General features: G+C 34.5%; 1 protein-coding gene across 2 annotated transcripts in view; it reads left to right on the plus strand.

The window, feature by feature from the left end:
• PTPN4 (protein tyrosine phosphatase non-receptor type 4) overlaps nt 1-23,625 on the plus strand; it is a 222,527-nt gene that overhangs the window by 128,751 nt on the left and 70,151 nt on the right. For both annotated transcript variants that reach the window (XM_039234876.1, XM_039234878.1), the window contains exons 10-12: nt 391-479; nt 15,546-15,609; nt 19,058-19,230. In XM_039234876.1, coding sequence (XP_039090807.1) covers nt 391-479; nt 15,546-15,609; nt 19,058-19,230 — 326 coding nt within the window. The remainder of the gene's footprint in view (nt 1-390; nt 480-15,545; nt 15,610-19,057; nt 19,231-23,625) is intronic.

The following is a 23,625-nucleotide window of genomic DNA, read 5'->3' on the forward strand; positions in this document are numbered from 1 at the left end:
ACTTTTGCAATTCTAGCACTATATTTACACAGTGATTAAGTTAGAATAATTTTAGAAATGAATGAATAGATACTAATTCATCATTCTACAGGGTGAGAAGGGCCTTTGATTCCATGTCTCAAAGAGTCAATTCCAGTTATAAACTCTGGGAAATCCTGAGATCATTTTTACTGTAGATTAATGAATTTTAATATTGTAACATTTAACTTTGAAGTATGTTCTTCATCTTCATGAGGTAAAAATTGCTGTATGGATTTGTAAATATTATGCAATTATGTGCTGCCTTTGAATATGTTATGTTGTGTTTTAAAAAATCTTTATCCTGTTTTAAAAAATATATTTAACAAGAAAAGTCCAATATTTTAGATTTGTCATTTTCTTTTTTTGAAGGATCAAAGTAACAATGAAATTATGATTGGAGTGATGTCAGGAGGAATTCTGATTTATAAGAACAGGGTACGAATGAATATCTTTCCATGGTAAGAACTTCCATCAGTACTTTTTACCATTTTATGACCAAATATAATAAGTCATATTAAAGAAAATGGTTGTTGAAGTATATTAATGTTGTCATGCAACTTATCCCACTTGAAATCTACTAAGGAATATTAAAATAATTGAATTGTTTATTTTAAAACTTTAAAACTTGTTTAGTCCAGACAGGACAATATTTATAAAGAATACTACTTTATGAGGTTTTCTCTTAGAGAATCTCTAAATTTGTACTATAGTATAATAACTAATATTGTCATGTTTACTCTGAGTCTTGCACCATGCTGATTGCTTTATTAATTTTTTAAAATATTTTTTTACATTTTTTTTTAATGTTTCATTTTCTTTTTTTGAGAGAGAGAGAGAAACAGAGTACGAGCAGGGAAGGGGTAGAGAGAGAGGGTGACATAGAATCCAAAGCAGGCTCTGGGCATGTAGCTGATAGCACAGAGCCCCATGCAGGGCTTGAACTCATGAATGGCGAGATCATGACCTACGCCGAAGTCAGATGCTCAACTGACTGAGCCAGCCACCCAGCACCCCCCTTAAAGGTTTTATTTTTAAGTCATCTCTACACCCAGTGTGGGACTCGAACTCACAAACCTAAAATCAAGAGTTGCATGTTCTAAGGACTGAGCCAGCCAGACACCCACTCCATGATTGCTTTAAGTTACAGGATTTCCTCCAAGTGCATTCAGTGAGGTGGTGTTTTATCTGTTGGAGCACGGGTGCGGTTGCAGCATCTACGATCTGCTGTTACTTGGTTTAAATTGGTACTAGGAAAGTATGGTGGCTCCATGGGGTTTAAAACTCATGTTTCTTCAGTTTTACTGCTCTCTTGCCCTTAGTGTGTCATCCTCATTGTCCAGGGTGACTCACCTACCATTGCTTCTGTGTCCCAGAGTGAGGAGCTAAGTAGCATCTGCCACTTCCCTTTAAGGGGATCACTTGAAAATCATAAAAATCACTTCAACCATATCTCTTATACGTTAAATGAGCAGCTCCTGTTTTTTAAAATAAATGCAGTGATTTTCTTTAGCAGAAGAAACAAATACAAAAGAAATACATTGTATTCATCTGTTTCTCTTTACATCTCCTTTTGAAAGATTTGGTCCTGATTTTTTACTGTGATTTTTATTTAATAGGTTTTGTAACTAATCACTTTAATAATACTTTAATAGAAATGTGCTAAATGACAGAAGCAGTTATTTTAGAAAATTGCCACAACTTTGTTTAAATAATAATGATAAATTTCCTAGATAGGTTACAAAAACACATGAACCATAAAATACAAAAATTGATGAAATAACATCTTGAAAATTAAATACTTTTGCTCTTAAAAGGAGACTCTAAAAGAAGATTAAAAAAAAAAAAGACATTGTCTATTGTAAAACATATATTTGATAAAGGACCTATCAAGAATATATAAAGAACTTTCAAAGCTCAATAGTAAGAAGACAATCTGATTAAAAAGAAAAGCAAAATATTTGATTACACATTTTGACCAAAGGAAATACACAGATGGCAGATGAGCACATGAAAAGATGTTCAATCATCAGTGAAATGCAAGTTAAACCACAGTGAACTACTACTCACACACAGGATAGCTCCACTTAAAAAAAATGACCTACCAAATGATGGCAAGAAGCAAAACTCCTTAAATCTCATACATTCCTGGTCAGAGTGCAAATGAGTGCACTAACTTTGGAAAATAGGTTGGCAGTTTCTTTAAAGTTAAACATAGATTTACAATATAATCCAGCATTTCTCTTCCTGGAAATTTCCCCAAGAGAAATGATAACCTTAGTTCATATAAAGAGTTTTACACTAATGTTCACAGCTATGTTATTTATAACAGCACAAAACAGAACTGCAGATGTCCATCAGTTGATGAAAGAGGATTTATATCCACAATCAGTACTGTTCAGCAATAAAAAGAAATGAGCTATTGATACCACTAAACCATATGGATGCCTTGGCCTGAAAACTCTATGCTAAGTATAAGAAGCCAAACACAAACATATTCTTTGTTTCTATTTATATGAAATTCTAGAAAACACAAATTATAGAGACAGTAGACCATTGGTTGCCAGGAACTGAAAATAGGAGGCAGTTGACTGCTGAGGGACACAAGGGAATGTTTTGAGGTGATGGAAATGTTATATGATGATTTCAGTGGGTGGTAGTTACATAACTGGATATATTTGTCAAAACTCTTTGCATTGTTCACTGAAGTTGGTATATTTCATTGTACATGTAAACCACACTTCTGTAAAGCTCATTAAAGAAAACTATCATTTAGTGTTTCATCTCAAGTCTTTTAAATGGTTGCTATGTAATTCAAACTGATATATTCAGAGGAGGATATAAAATAAAGACATGGCACTTGCCTATTAGTAGACACACAAGAATTAATTATATAATAACAGTAAGAAAATATGTAATTAAAAGCTTCATTGTCAGTTTTTATGACAGTGAAATTGTACACATGCATCTTTGATTTTAATACATTTCTGATTTTACTAAAGACAATTTTAAAAAATATATTGCTTTGTATTTTATATTTTATATAAATGTCTAAATTTGAAAAAAATCTTCAGAGAATATGGGTTAAAATAATACAATGAGAATCTAAACTTTTCTGTAGTTTCAGAACCTTATATTGTATACATATTCCTTTATTATTATTATTATAAGGATTCTAGAAGAGTTTTTTTGACATTGTTTTGGAAACGTAAAGGATACAGTCGCTCTAGGGAAATTTTTAATGGCTCTGTGATATTTGGGATGGTGTTTAAAGGATGAATAGAAATTTCCTCAGTGAAACAAAGTATGGAAGAGGTAGGTGTGAATTTATGGAATTCAGGTAGAGTGGCAAGCAGTTGCAGAGGCCGAATAGTATGAAACGGTGTGGCAAGTTGAGGAAATGATAAGCTATTTGGTTTGGTTTCTCTTTCAGTTGTCTAGACAGAAGTAAGGGAACAAAAATTTAGGAAAATATTGCTTAGAAGAGAAATTACATTCCAATTGTGAAGGATCCTACATATTTTGCTAAGGAGTTGACATATTATTTTGTTGGTAAATATGTTTAGAACTAGTTTAATATTGAGAAATAGAACTCACATGTCCAAGTCTTTTTTTCTTTCTTTTAAAATAAAATTTTTTAATCTTTATTTATTTTTGAGAGAGAGAGGGAGAGAGAGAAACAGAGCGGGGGCGGGGGGGCAGAGAGGAAGACAAGAATCTGAAGCAGGCACCAGGCTCTGAGCTGTCAGCATAGACTCATGAATTTATGAATTATGAGGTCATGACCTGAGCTAAAGTTGGACTCTTAACCGACTGAGCCACGCAGGTGCCCCTTTTCTTTCTTTCTGTTTTTTTTTTTTTGTTTTTTTTAAATGTTTGTTTATTCATTCTGAGGTGGGGAGGGGCAAAGAGAGAGGGAGAGAGAATCCCAACCAGGCTCTGTGCACTGTCAGCGTAGAGCCTGACACGAGGCTCCATCCCACAGTGAGATCATGACCAGAGATGAAATCAAGAGTTGGATGCTTAACCAACTGAGCCACCCAGGCACACCACATTTCCAAGTCTTTATCATACTACAAGTTAGGTCACACACAACAAACAGAAAAGATGTGAATGTTTAAGATACCGATTGGAAAGTATATACTGTTCATTTTTAATTTTATTTCCAAGAATTAAACTGAGTAGGTGGGCTTTAAAGTTGTTAAAGCTATTATATCTGAATCTTCATGGAACATAAGGATTTTTTCTGATCCTGAGTACTTATGGCAGTATATACTACCACCAGTAGGACTCATTTAAAGATATTTATTTGACTAATTGTTGGAGACTGAGCAAAGACTGGCTTGAGAGATGAAAACTCCTGAACCCCAGACTTATAAAGATCCCCACACTTTCATGAGTTTTACTATCACCAGGCATTCCACAAGGTTCCCGGGCTGAAGAGTGGAGAAAAATCCGCTCATGTTTGAAGGGCATGGTGGGTTGAGCCGAGAAGTAACCATTATGCTCAGAGCTTTCTTTTCTCCTTAACAAAGGTCTGCCTCAAGGAAATCTATTTTACCAGTACTCAACCAACATGGATTTTACCAAAGCATAACCAAAGTGAGGAAAGGAAATACCTTTTCTAGCCCCCTCTGTATCTCTTGTCTCACCTAAGGAGAGGGTGAGCTGAAAAGCACTGGAAGTCAGGCCCAAGTAGCACAGACCACCAAACCACTGAGACCTAATTATGGGTTAAAGAACAATTCCTCCCTAACGCTCACTTTACTACTATATCAACAGAGTTCTTATTTGGTAACAGGGAATTACAACTTAAATAACTGCAAGACTCAGACTATTTAAGAAAGAGTCTCTAGGGAAACCAAAAGCTAACAGGGTAGACAAAAACAAGGGAACTAGAGGAAATAGCCTCAAACACTTACCTCACAGAATGTTCCTTTGAAGAAACTATAATTTGATTGATTTAGTTTCTGAAGGATTCATGCCTCAAGGCATTTTTGAAAACAGTAGAGCAATGTGTTGGTAATTAGAGTTTTACAGCTTGGTGTGCTTATTGAAAGGATGGGATGACTGGTACCACCGTCCTCTGATGATTACTGTAGGCATATCAGGAGGCTGTGTGCCTTCCCGAAGAGTAGCAGCAGAAGCTTAGCCCTGGGAGTTGGCGGATATGGGTAGATTTCACAAAAGTAATGCAACAGATAACAAGCTGGGGGCAGGGTTGCATATATGGTTTTGAATTAGTGTTTCCTTTTTCTTTGGGTAAATATCCAATAGTGGAATTATTGGATCATATGGTATTTCTGTTTCTAATTTTTTGAGGAACTTCCCTGCTGTTTTCCTCAGTGACTGCACTAGCTTGCATTCCCACCAGCAGTGCACAGGGTTCCCTTTCTCCACATTCTCACCAACATTTACTTCTTGTCTTTTTGGTTTTGGTCATTCTAACAGATGTAAAGGGATATTGGGGCTTTGGTTTGTGTGTGTGAATATATATATATATATATATATATATATATATATATATATATATATATATAATTGGTAAGGCTTTTGGTCAAGAGCAGGCTACGAGTAGTTAAGTTTTGGAGGAGTCAGTAGTTAAATATGGATTTTCAACTGTGTGGGAAGTTGGTGCCTCTAACCCCGGCATTGTTCAAGCGTCAACTGTATATGCAGTTATTGCTATAAACATCACTCTCACAACTGCTCTTATAGTAATCCATATGTTTTGTTATTTTGTATTTCATTTGTTTCAAGATATTCCTTTGTTATCTTTATGATTTCTTCTTTGACCCATTTGTAGGTCATAAGTGTTTTGTTTACTTTCCACATATATGTAGATTTTCCACCTTTCCTCATGTTGTTGATCTCTGGTTTTATATTGTGGTTGAAAAAGATAATTGGTATGATTTTAATCTTACATTACTAAGACTTGTTTTGTGCCCTACCATATGATCTGTCTTTGAGAATGTTCCATATGCACTTGAGAAGAATGTGTATTGTGCTGCTGTTGGATAGAATGTTCTATAGATTTCTTTTAGGCCTATTTCATGTAATGTATAGTTGAAATCCATTGTTTCCTTATTGAATTTTTGCCTAGATGATCTTTCCATTGTTGAAAGTGTGGGTATTAATGTCCCTTACTAATATTGTATTGTACTATTTCTCCATATCTATTAGTATTGTTTAAGTGCTGTGATGTTGGGTGCATACGTATTTACAATGGTTATATCTTCTTTATCATTATATAATGAATGTCCTTCCATGTTTCTCGTTACTGTTTTTGCATTGAGATCTGTTTTGCCTGATACAAGAAAAACTAACCTCCCTTTCTTTTGGGTTTCCACTTGCATGGAATCTTTTTCCATCCCATCATTTTGAGGGGATGTGCGTCCTTAAAGCTGAAATGAGTCTCTTGAAGGCAGCCTGTAGTTGAGTTTTGGTTTTTTATCTATCAGGCCACTCTGCCTCTTCATTGGTGAATTCAGTTCATTCCGTTTAGAGTAATTATTGATATAAGGACTTTATGTTGCCATTTCATTTGTCACTTATAGTGTTTTTTTGTGTTTCCATTGTTTTATTCCCTCTGTTTTTACATTCCTTTGTATAAATGGATTATTTTCAATCTCTCCTTTCTTTGTCTTTTGTGCATCTACTATTGTTTTTGTTTTGTGATAGCAACTTATCTTCAGTCTCCCACAAAGGCTTCACCGTTTTACTATTCCCCTTTATAATAGTATTGTCAAAATTGAGCTTTTTATGTTGTTGATGTGTTAATAATTTATAGTATCTATAATTATTTTTGCTACTCTTTTCTTTGAACATTTATATTATAGTTGAGTAGTTAACACATCATCCTATTAGAGACTTACAGTTTTCTAAGTCTGACTGTGTGTATATATATATGTATATATATTTACCTTTCCCAGTGTTTTGTATACTTTTTGTATATTTTATGTCACTGATTAGCATCTGTTCCATTTCAACTTGAGGAACTCCTTTCACCAGCTTTAGAGTTGATGAACTCCCTCATCTTTTGTTTGTCTGTAAAAGACTTTATTTATCCTCATGTTTGAAGGATAATTTTGCCAGATAAAGTATTTTTGTCTGGCAGTTTTTATCTTTCAGGTATTAAAGGTATACATGTCATAATTAAAGGTAAATATGTCTTTCTACTCTGTCCTGGACTGTAAGATTTCTGCTGAGAAATCCAATGACAGCATAATAATTAGGGTTCCTTTGTATGTTACATTCTTTTTTTCCTTGCTGCCTTTAAGATTCTTTATTATTGATTTTTGATAGTTTTGTTGTAATGTCTAGGAGAAGGCCTTTTTATGCTGAGATACTAGAGTGATCTGTTAGTTCCATGGATTTGTTTGTCCAAGTCTTTCCCCAGATTTGGGATGTTCTACTATTATGTCTTTGAACAAACTCTGCCTTCTCCCTCTTTTCTCTTTGTAGAACCCTGCTTATTTTAATATTTTTCCTTTTTGCTAGAATCCCTTAGCTCATGTATACTTCCATTGCTTTTTTTTTTTTTTTTTTTGTAATGCTTATTCATTTATTTTGAGAGAGAGAGAGCACAAGTGAGCATGGGAGGGACAGAAAGGAGGAAGAGAGAGAATCCCAAGCAGGGTTCACGCTGCCAGCATAGAGCCCAGCATGAGTTCAGTCTCATGAACTGTGATGAGCCAAAATCAAGAGTCCAATGCTTAAGCAATTGAGCCACCCAGGTGCCCCTCCACTGCTTCTTTTAAATCTTTGTCCCTCTTCTGCTGAGAGCTTCTTAAATGAGAGTGCCATAGATCATAAATAGCCAAATTTTGCATTACCACACAAATATTTACTTAGATGATTGGGCCAAGATCCTACAGCAAGTTTTGCAAAGTAAGGTTGAATCTCTTAGTTTCTTAATTGTGAAGGTTAAGACAAGAACCGAGTATTACTTATTAAAAGGTTAGAACATTGATGCAAGTCTATTTTGCTGATATTGATTATACTAATGAATCTTTGAGAACTTGTCTCATAGGATTGTATGACTTACATATAAGAAGAAAAGCAGTGTAGGAGGGTTAAAACTAAAAATCTTTATGCTTTTTTAAGTTGAATAAAAATATTTTCAGGGTTATTCCATAAGGCCTTGATATTTTAACATCTTTTTTTCTAAATATTGCTTATAGTTTTGTTTGCTTATTCAATTTATCTTATTTTTTAAAGTTTATTTATTTACTTATTTATTTTAAGTTTTATTTATTTTGAGAAAGAGACAAGGAGAGAGAATACCAAGCAGACTTTGCATCATCAGCATAAAGCCCAGTGCAAGGCTTGAACCTGCAAACTGTGAGATCATGACCTGAACCAAAATGAAGAGCCAAACGCTCAACCAACTGAGCCACCCAGATGCCCTCCTCTTTTTTTTTTTAAGTTTATTTAATAAAGTTTATTTATTTGTTTTGAGAGAGACAGAGCACACAAGGGAGGGACAGAGAGAGAGGAGAGAGAGAGAGAAAATCCCAAGTAGGCTCTGCATGGTCAGTGCATAGCCCATTGTGTGGGACTTGAACTCCTGAACTGTGAGATCATGACCTGAGCTGAAATCAAGAGTCACTCAACTGACTGAGCCACCAGGTGCCCCATTTAAGTTCCTATTTTTTTTTTTTTTAGTTTATTTCTTTATGTAGAGAGAGAAAGGAGAGGTAGAGAGAGATGGAGAGAGAGAATCCCAAGCATATACTGTGCTATCAGCACAGAGCCCAGTGTGGGGCTCCATCCCATGAACTGTGAGGTCATAACCCTGAATAAAAATCGAGAGTCAGAAGCCTCACTGACTGAGCCACCCAGGCACTGCCCCCCCCCATTTATTTAATTTTTTTAAGATTTTGTTTTTGAAGGGCAGTTTTAGATTCATAGAAAAATTCAGAAGAATGTACAGAGATTTCCATATATCTTCTAACTCTACACTTGTATAGTCTCCTCTCATTAACATCACCTACTATAAGTGGTGTTTTTTTTTGTTTTTTTTTACTAAGGATGAGCTGACATTGACACATCATAATCACCCAGAGTCCATAGTTTATATTGGAGTTCACTCTTTGTGTTGTACATTCTATGAGTTTGGATAAATATATAATGATATATACCATCATTATAATGCATTACAGAATAATTTTTCTTAAATTATTAAGAAATTTCTTAAGAATGCTCTATGCCCCACTGACCCCTGTCACCCACTGTTCTCTTTCTCTGTAGTTTTACTTTTTTCAAAATGTCTTATAGTTGGAATCATATATTGTGTAGTCTTTTCAGATTGGCTTCTTTTACTTAGTAATGTGGTTAAGTTCTTTTGCCATCTTTTCATGGCTTGTACGTCTTTTTTTTGTAGAACTGAATAGTTTCTATTATGTGGATGTACCACAGTTAATTCATATATCCACCTACCAAAGGACATCCTGGTTGCTTCTAAGTTTTGGCAATTATGAATTAAACTGTTCTTCATATTCGTGTAGGGTTTTGTGTGTATGTAAATTCCCATTTCCTTTGGGTAAATACCAAGGAGTGCAGTTGCTGAGTGGTGTGGTACAGATATGTTTAGTTTCATAAGAAACTGGCCAGCTGTCTACCAAAATGGCTGTACCATTTTTCCTTCCCACCAAAATGAATGAGAGTTCCTGTTGCCCCATATCTGCACCAACATTTAATGTTAGTGTCTGGATCTGGGCTATTCTTTAGGTGTATGATAGTATCTCCTTGTTTAATTTGCATTTCCCTGTTAACATAATGTGAAGTAGTTTTTCCCATGTTTACTTGCTATCTGTGTATCTTCTGTAGTAGTCTGTTAAGGTCTTTGGCTAATTTTTTATTGGGTTGTTATTGAGTTTTCAGAGTTCTGTGTATATTTTGGATAACAGTTTTTTATCAGATGTGTCTTTTACAAATATTTTCTTCTAGTCTTTGTCTTGTCTTTTACTTTGCTTGATACTGTCTTTCACATAGCATAAGCTTTTACTTTGAATGAAATCCAGCATATTGATTATTTCTTTCATGGGTCATGTTTTTGGCGTTCTGTATAAAAAAGCATCATCACACCTAAGGTTGTCTATGTTTTCTCCTGTGTTATATTCTAGGAGTTTTATAGTTTTGATTTTACTTTAGTTCTCTGATCCATTGTAGTTATTTTGTGTGAAGTATGTAAGGTCTTTGTCTGGATGTATATTTGTGCTCCTAGAAGTCCAGTGGTTCCAGCAGCATTTGTTGAAGACACTGTCTTCGCTCCGTTACATTGCCTTTGTGCCTTTCTCAAAGAGCATTTTAATGTATTTATGGGGGGGTTATTTATTCCTGGTTTCTTTGTTCTGTTTCATTAACCCGTTTTGTTTTTTCTTTCACTAATAACATCCTGTCTCCATTACTCTAGCTTTAAAGTAAGTCTTGGGTAGTGTCAGTCCTCCAACTTTGGTGTTTTCTTTCATTTCATCGCATTGGCTATCGTGGGTCATTTTCCTCTCCATATAAACTTTAAAATCACTTCGTCTGGGGCACTTGGGTGACTCAGTCATTTGAGTGTCTGACTCTTGATTTTGGCTCAGGTCATGATCCCAGGGTTGTGGGATCGAGCCCTGCTTCAGGCTCCTCGCCTGCTTAAGATTCTCTGTCCCTCTGTCTCCCTCCTTCCCTCTCCTTCTCTCCCTCCCTCCCTCTCCTTCTCTCCCTCTCTCCCTCTCCTTCTCTCCCTCCCTCCCTCTCTCTCTCCCTCTCTCTCTTTTTCCTGTTTGCATGCTTTCTCTCTCTCAAACTAAAAAAAAAAAAATTTGTATAACATAAAGTTTGTCAGTATCCACAAAATAACTTGGTGGGATTTTTGACTGAGATGGCACTGAATCTAAAACTGGAAAGAATTGACATCTCAACAATACTGTTTCTTCCTATCAACAAACATGCAGTATCTTTGTATGTATTTAGTTATTTGATTTCATTCAGTTGAGTTTTGTAATTTTCCTCATATAGTTCTAATACATATTTTTTAGGTTTAGGTTTTAAGTGTATCATTTTTGAGGGTGCTAATGTAAATATTACTGTTTTTAATTTCAAATTCTACTTGTTCATTTTTTATATATAGGGAAGAAATTGACTTTCTTGTATGATTCTTGTATCCTTCAACCTTGCTGTAATTGCTTATTAGCTCCAGGAATTTTTTTAATCAGTTCTCTTGGATCTTCCACATAAATGATCATGTCGTCTGTGAACAAAAAGGTTTATGTCTTCCTTCCTTCCAATCTGTATCTTTCATTACCTTTCCTTTCCTTAATTGTTTTAGCACAGAATTCCCTTAAGATTTTGAGTGGTCAGGGGCGCCTGGGTGGCTTAGTCAGTTAGGCGTCCGACTTTCACTTAGGTCATGATCTCGCGGTTCGTGGGTTCGAGCCCCGCGTCGGGCTCTGTGCTGACTGCCAGCCCAGAGCCTGGAGCCTGTTTCAGAGTCTGTGACTCCTTCTCTCTCTGACCCTGCCCTGCTCACGCTCTCTCTCTCTCTCCAAGAAATAAATAAAACATTTAAAAAAAATTTTTTTTTTTAAATGAAAAGGAGTGGTCAGCTGAGACATCCTTTCTTTACTTGATCTTAGTTGGAAAGTTTCTAGTTTCTTACCATTAAGTATGATGTTATAGCTTAGGTTTATTTTAGGAAGTCTTATCAAGTTGAGAAAGTTTCCCTGTCTTCCTACTATAGTAAAAGTTTTATTATTAAGGGGTATTACATTATATTTCTTTTGAGATTTCTTGTTTGATTCATGTTTTATTTATTGGTGTGTTATTTTCTCTCCAGGCATTTTAGGATTTTTCCAGTAGTTCTTTTGTTACTGATTTCTAGATTAATTCATTGTGCTTTGAGAGTAGATATTATATGATTTCTATCCTTTGAAATTTGTGAAGGTGTGTTTTATGACTGAGAATAGGGTCTATCTTGGTGAATGTTCCAAATGAGCTTGAAAAAAATGTATTTTTTCATGTTGTAAGAAGTAATCTGTAAAGGTCAGTTATATCCATTTGATCAATGATATTGTTGAATTCAGTTATGTCCTTAATAATCTTCTGTGTGCTGAATTTTTCCATTTTGGATAGAGGAGTGTTGAAGTCTCCAACTGTCGTAGTGTATTCATATGTACCTCTTTGTTGTAATTCTGCCAGTTTTTGCCTTTTGTAATTTAATGCTCTCTTGCAAGGTGCATACACATTTGAGATTTCGTACTGTCCTCTTGAAGAATTTACCACTTTATCATTGTGGAATGCTCTTTATCCCTGATAACTTTATTTGCTTTAATGTCTGTTCTTTTTGAAATTATTAGAACTACTCTCTTTTTTGTTCCTTTAAGATATAATTGACAGGGACGCCTGGATGGCTCGGTCGGTTAAGCGTCCGACTTCGGCTCAGGTCATGATCTCACAGTTTGTGGTTCGAGCCCCGTGTCGGGCTCTGTGCTGACCGCTCGGAGCCTGGAGCCTTCTTTGGATTCTGTTCCTCCCTCTCTCTCTCTCTCTCTGCCTCTCCCCTGCTCAAGCTCTGTCCCTCTGTCCCTCTCTCAAAAATAAACATTTAAAAACATTTAAGATATAATTGACATATAACATTATATTAGTTTCAGGTGTACACAGATGATTAAATATTTGTATATATTGCAAAATGGTCACCACTATAAATCTGGACCATTTCATCACTACACATAATTATAATTTTTTTTTCTTGGGATGAGAACTTTTAAGATCTGTTTCAGCAACTTTTAAATATGTGATACAGTATTATTACCTATAGTCCTCATGATGGCCCTCACATCCCTAGTACTCTTGCTTCTCTTGATTAGTCTTGCCATGGTATATTTTTATCCATCTGTTTACATCTAGCCTATATATGCCTTTATATTTAAACAACATATTGATGTATCTTGTTTTTTGATCCACTCTGACAATGTGTATTTAATTGTTGCATTTAGCCCATTGCCATTTTTAAAGGATTTTTGATATGTTTGCATTAATAACTGCCATATTCATTATATTTTTTATTTGTTGCCCTTGTTCTTTGTTTTCATTTTTGTATTTCATTCTTTTTCTGCCATTTGTTGTCTTAATTGAGCGTTTTATGTGATCTCATTTTCTCTCCTTAACATCAGTTTTATTTCTTTTATAAAAATTTTTTTAGTGATTGCTCTAGAGTTTGCAATTCTATTTACATTAATCCAAGTATATTTCCAAATGATAGTATACCATGTCACAGGTAGTGTGAGTACCTTATAATCATGAAATAATACTAATATCTTCCTCCTGTCCCTTGTATCATTGCTGTCAATCATTTTATAAACATACAGAAGTATATGTGTGTGTGTGTGTGTGTGTGTGTGTGTGTGTGTATGAATGATGGGTACATAAGCATACATAATTGCATACATTGTTGTTTTTGTTATTTTGAACAAAAAGTTATATGTTAAATCAGTTAAGAATATGAAAAATCAAGTTTTTATTTTATTGTCACTTATTCCTTCTTCATTGCTTTTCCTTTCTTTATATAGATCCAAGTTTCTGGGCTATATTATTTTTTCTTTTAACATTTCTTGCAAGGCAGATCTCATGACAATAAAGTCCCCCTGTTTTTATTTGAGAATGTCTTTATTTCTCATTCATTTTTTAAAGGTTGGTTTCAAAAATACAAAATATAGGGCTGGTGGTTTTTTCTTTCAACACTCTTTTCTTGCTTTATAGTTTCTGAGAATTTGAATGTAACTCTTCTTACCTTTGTTCCTCTATAGGTAAGGTGTTTTTTCTTTTGGCTTCTTTCAAGATTTTTTCTTTATCTTTGATTTTCTGTAATTTAAAAGTGATATGCCTAGGTGTGGTTTTTAAGGCATTTATCCTGCTTATGTTCTCTTGGTTTTCCTTGATCTGTGCTTTGATGTTTGATGTTAATTTGGGGAATTCCTTTCGTTATTTTGGTTTTAAACATTTCTTATGTTACTTTCTGTTCTCCTTCTGGTATTTTCATTGCCGTATGTTACTGTATTTGCATCTTTTGTAGCTGTCCCACAGTTCTTGGATAGTCTGTTCTTTGTATAGCCTTTTCTCTTTGCATTATGAGTTTTGAGGATTTTACTGATATATCCTCTATCTTAGAGATTATTTCCTCAGCTTTGTCCAGCGTACTAATAAGGTAATGAAATATATTGTTCCTGTTGTAGTGTTTTTTACCCATAGCATTTTCTTGGGGTTCTTTCTTATGATTTCCATCTCTGTATTTACATTGCCCATCTGTTCTTAAATGCTTTTTATTTTATTCTCTAGAGTCTTTAGCATATTAATTATACATGTTTTAAGTCCCCAGTCTGATCATTCCAGCATCTGTTCCATGTCCAGTTCTGCTGTGTCTTCACATCGTGTTTTTGCCTTTTAATATGCCTTGTAACTTTTTCTTGATAACCAGATATATCCTATTAAAAGGAACTGCTGTAAATAGGCTATTAGTGATGTTGTGAAGTGCTGGGGGAAGGCAAGTGTTCTGTATCCTATGATTAGCTCTGTTTTTGTGAGCCTGTGCCTCTAGACTGTGAGCTTCACAAGTGTTTCTTGGTTTTTTTCTCCCTGCTAGGTGGGATAGAATGGTTAGAGTGAGCTGGAGTTGCTTTGGTTTCCCCAGGCTAGTTAAGCTCTGGTAGCACCCCAGCAGGTTAGGATTTGTTTAACTAGTTACTCCTGAAGGACCTTATTAAGAACAGAGTGCTCTGGTGTATTTCAAGATGGTTCCTTTTTCCCTTCTCTTCCTGGAAACCCAAGGGTATTTTTCTCTGACATTTACCATGCCAATCTGGTTGAGCTCTTAGGGGTAAATCTTACAATATTGCAGGAGCCCTCGGTATAACTGGGTCCCTCTGGAATTTTTAACTCTTGCAGTTGGCTACACGGAGCCTCCAACAGTTCTTAAATTACAGTTCAGGTTTTACTGCCTTGGCACTGTCTCCTCTGGTGGTTTCTGCCCAGGTCAGCCGCAGCTCTCTGCATCACTTGCTGGTCTCTCAGACCTTGAGGGTAGCAGTTTACCCTGCACCCTCCCCTCTCTTATGGATCCAAGAAGAGTTGTTGATTTTTCAGTCTGTTGACTTTTTTACTTAATACAATGGAGTGGTGATTTCTAAGTTCTTACAGAACCAGAGATTTTAAAAGTAAATAACTATGTTGTTGATATATCTTGAAATTTTAATTTGTGACATGTGTTTTTATGTATTTCTCTAGAGCTAAAAATTGGGAAATGTATAGTTCTCAGCACATGTTCTGATAAAACTTTCTTCAGTTGAGTATATAGATTCTAATTATTTTTTCATGAAGCACCAAAATCTTCATAATCTTTATATAATGTGTGTATATATGATTAAATGTTTAGATGTTACTATATATACAGTTTAAAGGTTATTTTTTAATTATTTTCTTAAGTTACTGTTTTATCTTTATTCAGTATTATTAACTCTCCAATTCATTCTCTTTTTATCCAGGTTGAAGATTGTAAAAATTTCTTTTAAGTGCAAACAGTTTTTTATTCAACTTAGAAAAGAATTGGTGAGTGGTGATCTTAACCATTATTGATATATAAATAATATTTATATAAACAAATGGTATTTAAATAAATGAAGTCTTATTAAGAAATGAAGTAATTCGCGGCCAAACTTTCAGTGTGAATGGAGTATTACATTATATGGTTGATAACGGCCCACTGATTAATTCACAATTTAGGACAATGTTTATTTCCTGGCTGTTACTGTGGTTCTGATCTAAAGTTCTTGTAAATATCCATTCTGTTCAATATGAACTTTGAAACTGATCCTCAGTTGTAATGTTCATTGTCAGTTGCCAGGGTCTAGTCATGGGTGGTTACTGAGCATTTTATAGGTTCTTCTTTTTTTTAAATTCTTACTGATCTATAACACTTTCTTTCATATATAAGCTCATTTCATTTTAGGGAGACTGAGTGTTTAGTTTTGTTTCTAGTTCATGAATGTATAGTACATTTCCTCCCTTTGTGTGAATGCTGGTGTCCTTTTTGTATATTAAATACAACACAATGCGTTACCATGGGAAGTACAGTGTTGGAAAGAATTTCATCTTGTAAATGATTTTATCTCTTTAACCAAATTAAACTAATTTTATCCTTTGCTTAAATTATTTCTTAGAAATTGTAACAAATCAGTGCAGATTTCAAGGTAGTTGTGTGTGTATATGTGTGAAATGTATTTGAAACCTTAAAAATATTTGAATCAGCTGCATTTTATCAGAGGGTAGTGATCTACTAAGTAACTGTGATTTTTCTCTTAGCCTCACAAAATATGAAAGTTTTTTTCTGTAGAGTTTTACTGAACTACACAGAAAACCATATAAATATTAAGTATACTGTTTGGTAAGTATGTAATAAATATATAATGTTAATATGTAGAACATTCCTGGCACCTTGGTTTTATTGCTGATGGATCTGATACTCATTTGCTGTCATTGACCTTTCTGAAAGGTAAATACTGATCGCATTTGTATCACCATGGATTAGTTTGCCTATTTTTGAACTTTAAAAAATGAATCATACATAATGTTCTCCTACTTTCTAACCTTAACGTTGTGAGATTCATCCATGTTGTTGCACGTAGCAATCGTTTGTTCTATTGCTGTTGACTGAATGTTCCTTAAATTATATATTCTTATGTTAGTGGACACTTCTGGCATTTCCAGGTTGTGGCTATTACAACTAATGCTGCTAATGAACATTTTTGAACATGTTTCAAAAAATCTTATCTGGAAACCTCTACTTCCCTAAACAAATACTTTAAATCATTATATTGGTAGAAGTCAATGTAGAAGTCAACTTTCTAATTTTTTTCCTATTAATAGTACTACTGTTATTAGTTATAGTAGTTGTGGTATTTAACATTTATTGAGGTCTTACTCTGTGTCTGATAATCACACAATCATTATCATAGCATTTAATCCTCAAACCATTCTCTGAGGTAGTATATCATTTAGGAACATGTTTAGCCACAGGTGATAACTGATCCAAGACTGTATATGGTCATAGTCTGTAGAATGTCATCTTGTTAACGTTTCTGTCTGAAACATCTTGTTAAATACCCAAACTTTAGGGGAAACAACTTATCTCTTAATACAACATTTTGTGTCTGTTGTTTACAAAATGGGGCGGGGGTGGATTTTGTTATAATTTATTACAGATTGTCCAAGTACAATTGGTAGAATGTCAGCATCACACATAAACTTTTGAAGTACGCGAAGTGTCAGCAAAGGTAGAACATAAATGGTTCTTAGGTGTTGCTTCTGCTGAGAAGTATTACTGTGTAATGCTCAGTGTGAGACCTAATCATTATTTATGGAGTATGGTACACCATGTAAACTATTTGTTAGTGCATACAAGGCCACTGTTAAGCACAGTTAAGAATTTTTTGGTGATCAGGAAGTGGTATTTTAAGCATATTATCTTCTAAAATAGTAGCTTAATATTATATGTAGGCATCTTACTGTATTTTAGTTATGGAAATCTATCATATCTTTTGATAGGCAAACATTTCTTTAATAGGACATAGAAAGAAAACCGAAAAGAAAAGATCAATAACTTGGAATGTGTTAAAATTAAGAACTGTATTCATCAAAAGATAGCATTAAGGGAGTGAAATAGCACAGAGTGTATATATAATACACACGCACCCACATGTGCATATGCACCACATCCTTGGTTATATATCCAACCCAGGTATGCTACTGACTTTAACAAATACTTGGGAAATGAGGACATTCACATGTCCAGTAATGTGAGAAGGTGTTGAAACTCTTTAATCATCAGGGAAGTACAAATTGTAACCAACATGTAATACTTCTACACATCCACCAGAATAGTGTAAACAAGAGATTGATAAGCCAGTGGTTGTGAGTGTGTAGAGGATATACGGCTGGTGGGAGGGGGTATTGGAAAACTGTTTGGCATTATCTGCTGAAGGTGAACACATATATCTTATCCAACAACACAGGTGTACACATATGTGCATCAAACAACATACAGGAATATACAGAGCAATATTTTTTTACCCTGAAACTGGAAAAATCAAATACCTGTCGACAACAGGTATGAATAAATAAACTGATATATTCATATGATAGAATATTACACAGAGTAAAAATTACTGCTTCACAATCGTATGAATGGATATAGAAACATAGTACTAAACAAAAGTAATCAAACCTAAAAACACATAAAGTATGTTTCCATATATATAAAGTTCAAAAACAGGCATAACTAATCTGGTGATAAAAGTCAGAAGAGTGATTACCTTTGCAAGGTAATCTGGTAGAAAGGGGAGACAAAAGATACTTGAAAATTGCTTGTAATAATCCATTTCTTGTTCTGGTTGGAAGTTAAATGGTTGCATTCATTGTGTGAAAACCAGAGCTATACACTTAAAACATGTGTGACTTACTGTATGTAGTTTACTTCAGTAGAACCATTGAAATAGGAATTTGTGCCAGACTTTTAGAGAAAATTAAATGCTTCTATTATGTTGCTACTTATTTTAAAATTTGACTTAACATAATAGTGTTTATAAGTGCTGAATATTCCTATGTACTTATAATATACACAAATTTACAAATTTTGAAATATTTTTAAAAGATGTATGTATCTTACAGTTTAATTTATGGTCCAGGATTATATTTTGAAATAGAATTATAGCTAGTAAGCTTTAAAAACAGATGTATATCAGTTTTTAAACTTAGCTCTAGCTGTATTATAAAGTAAAAGTTCCTGAGAATTGTAATATTACTGGATGAGGTGAGGTCCGTATTTTGCAAACCATTTCATTTATTTTACTGCCTTTTTATTGGATAAGCAAAAACAGTGCTGTGCTACAGGGATTAGTTGTTTGTATGGCTAGACTATTTATCTGTAAAAAGTAAACTAAATGGAGCATTAGATCCTGATGTTTTCCTGATACTCTCTGCGTTTTGTCATTTATTACAGCATGAATCTAGAGAAACGTTACTGGGATTTAACATGGTGAATTATAGAGCATGCAAAAATTTGTGGAAAGCATGTGTAGAACATCACACATTCTTCCGTTTGGACAGACCACTTCCACCTCAAAAGAATTTTTTTGCACATTATTTTACGTTAGGTTCAAAATTCCGGTACTGGTAAGTATTGCTTTTGCACTAATGTTTTGTTACTGGATTTTTCCTCACTTTAAAATAAAGGTGTATTTTATTGAATCATAGAATGTTTATTATTCATACACACCTACCGAGTCAGAATCTCTGTGGAGTGTGGCCCGTTTGTCTACATGAGCCAAAAGTTCTAAAGGTTCTTGTGATTTAGCCACATGGGAGAAACCTCTTCCACTGACTATAATTTTGATCATGATTTTCAAAAGGAAATCAGTCATATTTAATTATTTACATTCCAGACATGCTATAATTTCCATTATGTCTTTGTTAAACATGTACAAGAAAATATTTGTTTTAAGACACCTTTATTTGTAAAAACAAAGGTATCTTCTTCATGAACATATAAGTTACTGGTTTCCCTCACTATCCAAAAGTAGAATGTCCCTGTAAAATGAAACCTTTCATAAGTCAAATGGCATAAATAAAGAAGTCATTACCATTGCTTATATAGAAAACTTTGTTAGCATTCTCAGACCCCCAAAATCACCTCTCACAGGCTTTTCTGTTACGTTAGGGCACATCTTGCTATTGAATGCACAAAATAAATTAAGATAAAGCACAGATGCTCACAGACACAGTTCAGAGCTTTGGCAGCTTCATGCTGAGATGCAGTGTGTGTCCCTGGGAAGGAAGTGGGGGGGGGGGAGTAGGGAGGAAGGAGCGGGAGCATTCTCGCTGCGTGCCAGGTGTGCTGCCTCTGCAGGGGCTCACTGTGGAACAGATGCTGAGTGCTGTTTCCTTGTTATTTTGTACAAGCAACGTGGCATAGCACAAACTTAGAAAATGCAGGAGATACCTGTACTTTGTTTTTTTATGTATGAGTTTGTTAAACCCTTTATTATAGAGTTCAAAACAGCTATTCTGCAAAAATCTCATTTACTCATTGAACAAAAACCCCAGATTGCTTTTCCTAAAACTATCTTATTATTGGTATCTTTTATCTTTTCCTAAAAGAAACAGTCTATGGGGGATAATTCTAAATTTGGAGAAGTTCTGATTAATTTTGCCTCTGTAATTCTTAAAAGACTCATGAAAGCTAGTTTTTAAGCGCAGCCTGGGAAGAATCAGATAGAAAAAGTTATTCATACTCTCTTACTAAAACAAATGTTAGCCATTTTTGTTTCTGCTTCACAAAATAATTTTTCCCATCTTCAGTAAATAAAACCTTTCATCATTACGTGTTAGATTATTAATTCATGTTCTATATTCATCCAGAAAATATTTAGATGTGGTCCACAAAAGATTTGTATTGTAAATCACAAACATTTATAAATGCCCAGTTTGTAATCTCAGAAAAAAATAACAGCATAAAGCCTAAGTACAAGATATACTATTAAAAATATATCCCCCCTGCCCCTAAAGTGGCCCTCAAATTTGCTAGCAACAACTTAAACAGAATTAGGAAACTTTTAACTACAAAAAAGGTACAGCAGAATTTTAAGTGATGTCATGTTTAACTCCTCTGTCACCCTCCTAAAAGCAATATTGAGAAAAGTAAGGTGATGTATCTCGTAAATTTGAAAAGAAATAGATAAGACCAAATATTAGATCATTGGTGAAAGGCAAGAAAAAAATTAAAAAGCCTTATCTACTGTAACTAAATCTCCCTAGGGACAGAAGAAATCTCCATTGAGAAAACAGTATAGACCATAATAGTAGTCCCTCATAAATTTAATTCCTAATTAAGTGACTATCAGGGTTATTATTATTATCCAAGGACAACTTATCTTTAGCAGAATTCTTCCTTCTCTCTGTCCTTAAAAATATGACCTACACATAAATGTACACACACCATTTCCTTTAGGTAACAAAGAAATGCATAGAATGTAGTGACCTGAGTTGAACTATATAGTTCAGACAGGTGTCAGAACAATGAGGAAAAAAATCCAGGAGTTTACCCAAACTGTACCATAGCACACAAAATCTGGTCTCAATGACAAGTACAAAAGACACTAAAAGAAACCAGTTTGGGATAAAATCACTGAAACAGAATGACATTTCAGCCACAGATGTTAATGAACACAAGCTTAAGAACAATCTGGGTCGCTTAGTCAGTTAAGCATCTGACTCTTGAATTTCAACTCAGGTCATGATCTCAGAGTTGTGAGATGGAGCCTCATTTCAGGCTCAGCTTTGCACATGGAACCTGCTTAAGATTCTTGCTCCTTGGATTATGGGCCTACTACTGGCAGATTTTATATTTCTAAACAGCTTTATTAAGGCATAACTGGTATACAATAAGCTACCATATTTAACATTTAAAATTTGGTATTTGGAGATGTATGTACGTCCATGTATATATGTCCATCACCACAATCGAGACAGCAAACATATTCTCCTGTTTTTCCCTTATGCTCCTCAGTAACCTCTTTCTTCCACCCTTCTTGTCCCCGTGCAACCAGTGATCTGCTCTGTCTCTACAGATGGGTTTGCATTTCATAGGATTTTATATAAATTGAAGCATGCGTGTTTCATACTTTTTTTTAGCCCAGCCTCTTTCTCTCAGCATAATTATTCTGAAATTCATCCACGTTGTTGCTGTATTGGTAGTTCATTTCTTTTTATTGTGGAGTATTTCACTGTATAGATAACGTGACAATTTATTTATCTCTTCTGTTGATTATGGATATTAAGTTACTGTTGTGTCCTCATTTGGGTTGTTTCCAGGTCTGGACTATTAAAATTAAAGCTGCTGTGAGGATTCATGTAGTAGTATTTATATGGTTTAACTTCCCTTGGTTAAATAACTTGTGAGTGGAATGGCCAGATCACATGGTAGATGTGTGTTTAACCTTGCAAGAAACTGCTGATTGTTTTTCCAAAGTCATTTTTACGATTTTGTGTACCCGCCAGCAGTGAGAGTCCAGGTTCATTACCTTTTCATCAGTGTCTTTTGTTATCTCTTTTGAAGAGTACATAGTTTTGATAAAATTTAATTTACCATTGTATTCTTTTATGGATCTTCCTTTTAGTGTCCTAAGAAACCTTTGCCTAACACAAGGCAGAAGAGATTTATTCCTCTGTTTTCCTTTAAGAGTTCTATAGCTTTAGTTCTTATACTTAGATCTGCGATCCATTTGGAAATAATTTTTGTATGTGGTATAAAGTGTGAATTGAAGTTCTTTTTTTTTTTTTGTTTTTGTTTTGCAGGTGGATAGACAGTTCTCCCCGCTTCCCTGCCCCACAAAGATTACCCTTTCTTTTTCCACTGAATTGCCTTTGCCCCTTTGTTGAAAATCAGTTTTCATTATTCGTGTGGACTTATTTCTGGATTTACTTATAAGTCTTAAAGTATATAGTAGGATTAATCCTCCAACTCTGTTCTTCTTAAAAGTTGTTTCAAATGTTTTAAGTCCTTTGCATTTTCATGTAAACTTTAGAACTAGCTGATCAATTTTTACAAGAAGGACTTCTTGGATTTTAATTGGGATTGTGCTGAAACTACTATTTTGGGAGCATTAACATCCTAAAAATACTAAGTTTTCAAAATCATGAAACATAGTATCTTTCATTTATTTAAGTTGTCTTTTATTTCTCTCCCTGGGTTTGTAGTTTTCAGTATACAGGTCTTTCACAAATTCACAAAGTTCACAGGTCTTTGCTAATTTTACCCTTAATTTTTTGACACTGTTGTAAATGGTCTTTTTAAATTTTAATTCATATTGTTCACTATTAAGGAGAAATGCAATTGATTTTTTTTATGTTGGTCTTATTTCAACAGCAAGGCTTTGCTTACCTCTCTTAATCCAGGAGCTTTTTTGTAGCTGCCAACAGATTTTCTCTCTAGACGATAAGGAGAGTTTTAATTCTTCCTCTCCATTCTGGTCCTTTTAATTTCTTTTTCTTTTCTTATTTCCCCAGCTAGAACCTCCAGTAAGCGTTGAATAGAAGTGGGGAGAATAGATACCTTGTCTCTTCCTTATCTTAGCAGAGGAAGGTATCCAGTCTCTCACTAGTAAGTGTGCCAGTGGTTGTAGGCTCCTTGTAGACGCCATATGCAGTGCATGTTGAGGAAGTGCCCCCACATCTCGTTTCCTGGAGGATTTTGTTAGGGTTGGTTATTGATTTCTGTCAAATGCTTTTTCTGCAACTGTCACAAAGAGTGTATGCCTTTTCTTTTTAAATTGTTTATATGATGAATTACATTGAGTTTCAAGTGCTAAACCCATCCCACATTCCTGGGATAAACGCCGCTTGGTCATGATCTGTCATCCTTTTCATACGTTGTTCTATTCACTTTGCTAACATTTTGTTTAGAATCTTTTCACTGTGTTCATGAAGGATATTGCTCTGTAGTTTTCTGGTAATATCATTGTCAGGTTTTGGTGTCAGGATAATTTTGGCCTCACTGAATGAGTTGGGAGA

Source organism: Hyaena hyaena, unplaced genomic scaffold, assembly GCF_003009895.1.
Source record: "Hyaena hyaena isolate Hyena2069 unplaced genomic scaffold, ASM300989v1 scaffold_91, whole genome shotgun sequence".
NCBI lineage: Eukaryota > Metazoa > Chordata > Mammalia > Carnivora > Hyaenidae > Hyaena > Hyaena hyaena.